The sequence below is a fragment of the Mchenga conophoros genome, linkage group LG3 (assembly GCF_057382185.1).
Source record: "Mchenga conophoros isolate Kocher_MC1m ecotype Shallow Benthic linkage group LG3, M_conophoros_male_GT1.1, whole genome shotgun sequence".
Taxonomy (NCBI): Eukaryota; Metazoa; Chordata; class Actinopteri; order Cichliformes; family Cichlidae; genus Mchenga; species Mchenga conophoros.
In genome coordinates, this window is record NC_140528.1 from 7,668,797 (window position 1) to 7,679,190 (window position 10,394).

Genomic DNA, 10,394 nt, shown 5'->3' on the forward strand with positions numbered 1-10,394 from the left:
TCGCCCCATGATCATAAGGTCAGGGGTCGAATCCACCGAATAGTTACCTTGTGGTACCCCTGAGCAAGGTACCATCAAGGTACCAATCATGTGCACTGGACTGGTAGCACTCATAGTCTCATAGGTTTAAATAAATTTAAAAAAAAAAGGGTTCAACATATAAACAAATTTAATTTGATCACATATATTGTTTGTTTTTTTTTGTTTTTGTTTTTTCCCTTTCTCTCTCAGACTGAGCAGCTGTAACGTCTCAGAGAAAGGCTGTGAAAATTTGTTGTCAGTGGTCAGCTCCCAGTCCTGTAGTCTGAGAGAGCTGGACCTGAGTACCAACAGCCTGAAGGCTTCAGCAGTAAAGCTTCTGTCTGCTGCAGTGGAGAGTCCACATGCCAAACTGAATGTTCTGAGGTCAGATCAATTTGTATTATGTTTAGTTCTGTTTGTTTGTGTTTGATGTTTGTTTTTGTTTATGTCTTTATCCAGTTATCCTTGTTTCATAGCATTTTTATTCATTTCAAAGTTAAACAGAAGTTTTACTAACCTGCTCAGCACAAGACAATAAGCTATTGCACCCTGATTACACTTTAACAACAATCTTTATTCATGTTTTTATCTTCAGACTTAACATCTGTGAACTCTCAGAGGAAAACTGTGAAGCTCTGTCCTCAGTTCTCAGCTCGCAGTCCTCTAGTCTGACAGAGCTGGACCTGAGTATCAGAAAGCTGCAGGATTCAGGAGTGAAGCTTCTGTCTGCTGGACTACAACGTTTAAACTGTAAACTGAATACTCTGAGGTCAGATCAGAAAACATTTAGTTTTTAGAATTATTAATTAAAGTTCATACATATGATGTTGTATCTTAGTATGTTTATGTTTCCTTTAAAAATAGAAAGTCAACATTTAATGTTTTGAAATGTATTAACAAACTCTACATGAGTACTTGTTTTATAGATTGTCTTTTATTTTTCAGACTGAGTGGCTGTAACCTGTCAGAGAGAAGCTGTGAAGCTCTGTCCTCAGTCCTCAGCTCCCAGTCCTCCAGTCTGAGAGAGCTGGACCTGAGTAACTCTGACCTGCAGGATTCAGGAGTGAAGCTTCTGTCCGCTGGACTAAAGAGTTCACAGTGTGCAGTGGAAACTCTCAGGTCAGGATTCAAACTTTTCCACAGATGATCATTTGAAATGTGATTTATATTATTGTATAAACAGGTAACTTTTACAGCTGTCAAGTGAACTTTTATTCACATTTGAGTGGATAATTGGACTCTGAATTACTAAAAGTTGTTATAGTCATGTCTTTGTTTATTTAAAAAAATACTTCATGCACTGCCTAATTTAAAGATTTAGGCTCCTTTGGGCCCATAATATATATATTTGATTTCTTTGTGAATGAAATTAGGAGGATATTGGCGACTGCTGATTGGCTCGCTGTTTGTTTTTTATTCACAGTACTTAATTTTAAAGGCTGATTTCTCAAAATGAGATGTTTATCTTTTCTTCTACAACACGTGGAGCCACCAAATCTTCTTGCTTGATTTATTCATTACAGTTTGATTTAAAGAATATTAGACTCGTAACATAATAAATATATTTATTTCACTTCTTCTTGAGAGAAAGAAAGGGATGACTGGGTGAGCTCCAGTGGTTCATCCCAGCAGAGAGAGCGGCACACTGGGCTGCAAATGATCACAGTAGTAATGGCCATAGTTTGATAAAACAGGCAGTCTTACCCTGTAGAAAATACAGGGTTCTGGTGCCGATGTGGGGGAGGGGACTCGCCCGGTACTAACTACATACTACTAACTACCTCATCCAGATGTCTTCCCTACTAAACCTGATAAGAAGTAACTGCAGTAGCCTTATAGGTCAAATCAGTTTCACCTGTTAAAGTTAGCTCCACTATTAATTAGGGGTGGGGGAAAAAATCGATACTGTGTAGTATCGTGATATTTTGTTTGCTAATAATGTATCGATACAGGGACAGCAGAAATCGATATTTTGTTACAAACAATTTTTTCTCTGAAGTCAACATGCTCTGGAGTCAGAGCATGTTGACTTCAGAGCATGTTGATCCTTTTTCTGAGCAACAATCCTGACATTCCTTCACTGTCCAAATGTGTTTAACTTTTTTTTTGGCAGCAATAAACATGACAGTTTACTTATTTTAATTTAAGACATGTTTAATTTTAATTAAGTTTGAAACTTTTTTATTTAATGTAAAATTATATATTTTTTTAAATTTACTTTCAAATTCTTCAGTTGCTGAAGGGGCTGCATAGTTTTCATAAATTGCATAGTTCAGAATAGCTATAATTGTACCAGATGGTTGCATTCAGTTAAGTTGGACTAGACTGTAATACAAACCGTTCAGTTTGTCAACAATAAAACTGACTGAAATGAGAGAAAGACTGAGTGTGAGACTTTGATATTAGATAAAATGAATATTGATAAAGTTTACCTTTATGTGCAGAATTTAAATATCGCAAAATATTTTTAAAAATCGCAATAATATCGTATCGTGCGTTAAGTATTGTGATAATATCGTATCGCGAGTTGTATGGTGATTCCCACCTCTACTATTAATGGTGTCACTTGTTATTTCTGGGATGAGTTTAGTAGCCTGAACAGCTGCTTAAAGGAAAGTAATTACATAATAAAAATAACCTAAGTCCGGGGGAACCTGCAAGAGCTGTTTGCACAAAGAATAATGCTCAGACTTTGAGGTTTTATCGTTTTACACAAGGTTTAAAAATGAATGTCCACAATTGAATTGCAGAAATTGTTATTGAGCTAATACTGATGTAGTTGTTATCTTTGGTAAGGAGAGGTTGGAGGAAGGATGAGCACAGTCAGGCCTAAAGGTGCTCTTAATAATAATAATGGATTGCATTTATATAGCGCTTTTCGAGACCCTCAAAGACCCTTTATAATCCCACTACAGGGAGTGCAGAATTATTAGGCAAGTTGTATTTTTGAGGAATAATTTTATTATTGAACAACAACCATGTTCTCAATGAACCCAAAAAACTCATTAATATCAAAGCTGAATGTTTTTGGAAGTAGTTTTTAGTTTGTTTTTAGTTTGAGCTATTTTAGGGGGATATCTGTGTGCACAGGTGACTATTACTGTGCAGAATTATTAGGCAACTTAACAAAAAACAAATATATACTCGTTTCAATTATTTATTTTTACCAGTGAAACCAATATAACATCTCCACATTCACAAATATACATTTCTGACATTCAAAAACAAAACAAAAACAAATCAGCGACCAATATAGCCACCTTTCTTTGCAAGGACACTCAAAAGCCTGCCATCCATGGATTCTGTCAGTGTTTTGATCTGTTCACCATCAACATTGCGTGCAGCAGCAACCACAGCCTCCCAGACACTGTTCAGAGAGGTGTACTGTTTTCCCTCCTTGTAAATCTCACATTTGATGATGAACCACAGGTTCTCAATGGGGTTCAGATCAGGTGAACAAGGAGGCCATGTCATTAGTTTTCCTTCTTTTATACCCTTTCTTGCCAGCCACGCTGTGGAGTACTTGGACGCGTGTGATGGAGCATTGTCCTGCATGAAAATCATGTTTTTCTTGAAGGATGCAGACTTCTTCCTGTACCACTGCTTGAAGAAGGTGTCTTCCAGAAACTGGCAGTAGGACTGGGAGTTGAGCTTGACTCCATCCTCAACCCGAAAAGGCCCCACAAGCTCATCTTTGATGATACCAGCCCAAACCAGTACTCCACCTCCACCTTGCTGGCGTCTGAGTGGGACTGGAGCTCTCTGCCCTTTACCAATCCAGCCACGGGCCCATCCATCTGGCCCATCAAGACTCACTCTCATTTCATCAGTCCATAAAACCTTAGAAAAACCAGTCTTGAGATATTTCTTGGCCCAGTCTTGACGTTTCAGCTTGTGTGTCTTGTTCAGTGGTGGTCGTCTTTCAGCCTTTCTTACCTTGGCCATGTCTCTGAGTATTGCACACCTTGTGCTCTTGGGCACTCCAGTGATGTTGCAGCTCTGAAATATGGCCAAACTGGTGGCAAGTGGCATCTTGGCAGCTGCACGCTTGACTTTTCTCAGTTCATGGGCAGTTATTTTGTGCCTTGGTTTTTCCACACGCTTCTTGCGACCCTGTTGACTATTTTGAATGAAACGCTCGATTGTTCGATGATCACGCTTCAGAAGCTTTGCAATTTTGAGACTGCTGCATCCCTCTGCAAGATATCTCACTATTTTTGACTTTTCTGAGCCTGTCAAGTCCTTCTTTTGACCCATTTTGCCAAAGGAAAGGACGTTACCTAATAATTATGCACACCTGATATAGGGTGTTGATGTCATTAGACCACACCCCTTCTCATTACAGAGATGCACATCACCTAATATGCTTAATTGGTAGTAGGCTTTCGAGCCTATACAGCTTGGAGTAAGACAACATGCATGAAGAGGATGATGTGGACAACATACTCATTTGCCTAATAATTCTGCACTCCCTGTATTCATTCACTCTCACATTCACACACTGGTGGAGGTAAGCTACAGTTGTAGTGGTAGGTTAGGTTTTGCCCAAGGACAAAATGACCAAGACAGAGAGAGCTGGCTCATCAGACAGACAAGCTCATCTTGTAACCTACTGGTTCGCTGGTCAGCACACCAGCTGACTAGCGAACCGGCTAACTAGCACACTGGCTAACTAGCACACCAGCTAACTAGCAGACCAGCTAACGGCAGCCACAAGCTGAAGGACGATTAAATGTAGTGGAGATATCAGGGATGACTGGTGTGTCCGATTCACTCTTTAGCACTCTGGTCACTCCGGTGTGTCAGCCAGAACACCACTGAAGGCCAAATGATCCCAGCATGTGGAATAAAGAGCTTAAGGTTTGGTTTGAGACACTTTATTCTTTCACTGATTGATTCTTGCGGCTGTGATCATGTGTGTGGTTTCTTACAAAAAGGAAGTACACAATACAAATACATGACAAATAAGATGAATAGATAAGATACATATCCAGTTATATGTACGTACATCAGTATAGCTAATATAGCCATATATAAGGACAAAGATCACAGTACTATAATGCAGTAATGTTAAACACAAAGGTGTATATCTACATAAATCTGTCCTATCAGTGATCAGGGTACTGTAGTATACTTCCACTACATAAACTATAGAAACTAAACGACATTAGTGTGACTTTAAGTTACCATCAGTACAGACGAACTGATGGTAGTTGTACAAAATAAAGGCATTGCAATTATTGTGAAGGGCTTCCGGTTAAACTAAGATCAGCTGATTACCTCATAACAAATTGTTTGCTATAGAACGCAGCTCCCACTCTTCATTAATATCATGTACTGTAACTCCCAAGTAACCATGGTTACCCAGCCACGCCCAGTAGTCTCCAGAGAGACCAACAGCTGGTGCACGTTGTAACGCCGTGGCTTTCATAGTCTCTCCTTTTTCTACAGCTCATGTGTTCTTCTTGTGATGGTGCGTCTTGAGGGAGGCTCATACATGCCGTCATTTGTTGATCCTAAGAACGTTCCTCAGACCGACTTCTTCAACAACACTAATCGGCCTGCAGTTTGTAGCTACTCACTTCACTGTGGCGTTTGTTAGCTTGTCTTTCTTTGGTTTTATCCTGACTCCTCCCACAAGCTGATCCTACGTAGTCTGCCCAAGCCTCCCACCTCTGTTTGTTTGGGTGGTTTGTTTGCTGCCATCAACAGCGTGTAATGCATTTAAGTGATACTTCAGACATGAAGTACTGCGACAATAAAAAACTCAACTTTGCTTAAAAATAACTTTAGTTGTATCAACACTGCCCTCTGGAATAATTAGACTTTGGTGACAAACTGATGTGATCTCCATGTTTCCTTTGTTGGACTGTGGGCGAGTGTCAGAACTGAATGTACTGAGTAACATGTGGAGTTTAAATATGTGTCAGTTCCAGTTTTAGAGCTCTAAAGTGCAGCTATCATGTTAGGAATATGTTAGGAATAGACAGGAACACTGAGCACACTGAGGTCAAATCTTTATTTATCCAGTTCATCTGTAGGCTGAGCTCAGTCCATCCATTTAGTGAAATGATGTTTAAAGGTCTCCTTGTTCTGTGAGCGTGCACAGATCCTGAAGCAGAAAGCCTGGGTTAACAGAGAAATGATCATCACTGTGATGATGCTCACCATCTCTGACTGGGATTTGAGGTTTTGTCAAAGCAGCAAAGAAAGCCTGGCTATGTTGGACTGGGTGTGGAAGCAGCTCCCAGTTTGAGTTCAGGAGACAGACACCCTCTCTACTTTGAAGATCAGCTTCAAACTTTCCTTTTTGATAAAACTTATAGTTAGAGCTGGATCAGGTGACCCTGAACCATCCCTTAGTTATGCTGCTATAGAGATGGATAACAGATGGATTGTTGTTTTGTGTGTCTGCAGTCTGTCAGGCTGTCTGATCGCAGAGGAAGGCTGTACTTCTCTGGCCTCAGCTCTGAGCTCCAACCCCTCCCATCTGAGAGAGCTGGGTCTGAGCTACAATCATCCAGGTGACTCAGGAATGAAGCTTCTGTCGGCTGGACTGAAGGATCCAGGCTGGAGACTGGACACTCTCAGGTATGGAGAGAATGTCTGATATAGGAGGAAGAGTTGGAAACATTTCCTGTGTCTTTCACTCACTTCCTGTTTGTTTCCTGCAGATGAGACATGAACAATCACACATGCAGGAATATTTTCAGGGACAGACACACTAGTCTAGCTGGATAGTACATGGATATTTATGTAGGGGGTCTTCAAGGAGTCTGTTTGCAGGAACATTAATGATAACTGATAAGTCATGTTGAGAGTTTCATTAAAAGTAGACTTACAGTTAGGTAATATTTGGACAGAGACAACATTTTGTAACTTTAGATACAAGTATCAGCCATGTGTGTGTTTCCCATGCTGTATGTCCACAGTCACAGTGACAGTCAGTGACACTGACAGAAGGATGAAACAAGGCTGTGAATCATTTCAGTCTGTGTGTGTGACAAAGAGGCAGACAGGAGCAGCTAACATTTGGAAATGGAAGCTTACTGGAAACACTACATTCACGGCTGAATTCACAATAGATTTGTTCTCAAGTGCACATTTAGCAGCTAATGCTAATACTGTTTTCCCTTTGCTTTCTACAGCAGCTATTGCTAAGTAGGCCACTTTGCTCCGCTAAGGATTTGTGTGACCATGATGGAGACTCTGATAAGCTAATGCTGCTAAGCTAATGCTGTTTATGGGCCCTGTTAGAATCAATATTTCATTCTCATTCTGTTGTTTGAGAACAATATTAACGTTTCACATCATTATAACACAAGAGAAAAGGGTATTGGCATTAGCTACTAGTGCTTATTCACCTCAAATTACCTTTAGCTGCTAATGGCACCCTACTTAGCATTAACTCCTCACTAATATAATGCTAATTTACATCAAATTAGCATTAACTGCTCATATTGTTATAAGGAAAGAGAAAACGGTATTAGCATTTGCTGCTAATAATTATTCACCCCTAATTAGAATAAGCCGCTAAAAGCAGCCAACTTAGCATTAATTCCTCACTTTGTTGTTACCCAACGGAAAAGAGTATTAGTATTAGCTACTATCATTTTTAATAAGTAAGAGAAAACAGTATTAGCAGTAGCGCATAATGCTAATTCACGTCAACGTAGTATTAGTTAATAATGGCAGCCTACTTAGCATTAACTGCTCACTAATATAATGCTAATTCGCATCAAATTAGCATTAGCTGCTCAAGTTGTTATAAGGAAAAAGAGAAAACGGTATTAGTATTAGCTGCTAATAATTATTCACCCCTAATTAGAGTTAGCCCCTAATGGCAGTCTACTTAGCATTAACTCCTGACATTGTTATAATGCAGGGGAAAAGAGTTACCATTATCGGATAATGCTAATTCTCATCAAATTAGCATTAGTTAATAACGGTAGACTTCATATCATTAGCTGCTGTCATTCTTACAAAGCAAACAGTATGAGCATTAGCTGTTAATCCTTTTTCATCTAAAATTAGAATTAGCCACTAATGGCGTATTGTTAAAAAGTAAGAAAAAACATTGTTAGCATAAGCGGATAATGCTAATTCATCTCAAATTAGTATTAGCTAATAATGGCACCTGCTTAGCATTAGCTGGTCACATTGTTATAAGGCAAGAAAATATGGTATTAGCATTAGCGGCCAATTTCTATTTACCTAAAATTAGCATTAGCGACTAATGGCAATCTACTTAACATTACCTCCTCACTAATACAATGCTAATTCACATCAAATTAGCATTAGCTGCTAACATCAGCCTACTTAGCACTAGTTGCTCACATTATTAAAAGGGAAGGGAAAAGTGTTAGCATTATCGGGTAATGCTAACTCGCATCAAATTAGCATTACCTAATAACCAGCGTTCTTAGCATTAGCTGCTCACATCATTCACCTAAAATTAGCATTAGCCACTAATGGTAGCCTATAGCAAAAACTTCTTAATGCTAAATGAAGTTAATTAATGCTAAGTAGGTTTAACTGAAATTAAAGTAGTGTTAGCATTAGCTGCTGATATTGTTAAAAGGTAAGATAAAACATTGCTAGCAGCAGCGGATAATGCTAACACACATAATAATTAGCATTACCTAATAATGGCAGCCTTCTTAGCATTAGCTGCTCATATTGTTATAATGCAAGGGAAAAGAGTTGGCAAAAACAGTGTTAGCATTAGTGGATAATGCTAATTCACCTAAATTAGCATTAGCTAATAATGGCTACGTACTTAGCATTACCTACTAATATTGATATAAAGCAAGAAAATATGGTATTAGCATTAGCTTCTAATGCTTTCTCATCTAAAATTAGAATTAGCCACTAATGGCATCCTATTTAGCATTAACTCTTCACATCGCAAGGGAAAAATTAGAATTGAATAAAAAAAAAAGTGTTCACATTAGCTACTTGTATTGTTAAAAAGTAAGAAAAAACATTGTTAGCATAAGGGGATAATGCTAATTCACCTCAAATTAGTATTAGCTAATAACGGCAACCTACATAGCATTAGCTGGTCACATTGTTATAAAGCAAGAAAATATGGTATTAGCATTATCTGCCAATTCCTATTCACCTAAAATTAGCATTACCTGCTAATGGCAGTCTACTTAGCATTAACTCCTCACTAATGTGATGCTAATTCACATTAAATTAGCTTTAGCATTAGCTGCTAGCATCAGCCTACCTAGCACTAGCTGCTCACATTGTTAAAAAAAGTAAGTGTTAGCATTAGTGCATAATGCTAATTCATGTCAAATTAGCATTAGTTAATAACGGCAGCCTATTTAGCATTAGCAGATAATGTTGACCTTGGCCCACTGGAAAAGTTCAGAACTAAAGATTTAGGAGTGTTTCTCGATAGCTCTTTCTCGTTTGAGAAACAAATGAATTCTGTTATTAAAACCAGCTGTAAGGTTTATATTGTTGATTGTCATTTATGCTTAGAAATATTTACTCATATATGCTTAGAGTTGTATAATCGATTGCATAATGATAGAGGTTTGATCCTGAGTAGTCTGTAAAGACTCTGTGTGCCTTCCAGAGTGCTCTGGCATGCACACACCACTTGGGGCCATGAGAGAGGTCGTACCCTCTCTTACTGATTTATGGTGTAGGACAGGGGTCTCAAACTCAATTTAGCTGGGGGCCGCTGCAGGCAGAGTCTGGGTGAGGCTGGGCCACATTAGGTTTTCTACAAGAAAGGCATGGTTAAAAATTCCAATCTTCTCAAATCTCTTTATTTTTATTTTTTAACACAAAATATTAAAAATAAATAAACAAATTAAGAATTAATAAGAAAATAAATCAATCTGTAATACATAAATAAAACAATAATAAGATATTTTTAGTCAGTGAACTTGTGTGTTTCTTTCAGTCTTCTATATCTGCTGTGTTTAGATTGAAATGTCTGTATTAACAGTTCTATAACCTTCTTCTGAACATGAATGGAACACTGTAGAAAATGAACTGTTCTTCTGAACATGGCTTCTCTTGCCTACTCCTTGCTGCTAGAGACCTGGCAGCGTTTCCTCTCGCATAGCCGAGCCAGATTCGGCCTGAGGGAGGAAGCAGTTGCGACCCTCAGTATGTCTTGAAGATGATCATCTGTAAGTCTGGACCTGTACTTGGACTTATTGAAGTTCAAAGTGGAGAAGAGCTTTTGGCACAAGTATGTGCTACCAAAAAGGCACATGGTCCGCTTGAACATTCGGGAAAGCCGAGGGAAACTAGGGCTCAAGTCTCTCAAAAATTGTCCAAGCTTGTCTGCTTTTCCACTCACCTCCCTGAACTTTGCTTTGAGTTCAGAGTTGCACTGCAGCTCA

At 38.7% G+C, this 10,394-nt stretch overlaps 1 protein-coding gene across 1 annotated transcript in view; it reads left to right on the plus strand.

The window, feature by feature from the left end:
• LOC146577133 (uncharacterized) overlaps positions 1–10,394 on the plus strand; it is a 126,438-nt gene that overhangs the window by 28,162 nt on the left and 87,882 nt on the right. Inside the window, exons 10-11 of the mRNA XM_085268097.1 lie at positions 232–405; positions 967–1,140. Coding sequence (XP_085124223.1) covers positions 232–405; positions 967–1,140 — 348 coding nt within the window. The remainder of the gene's footprint in view (positions 1–231; positions 406–966; positions 1,141–10,394) is intronic.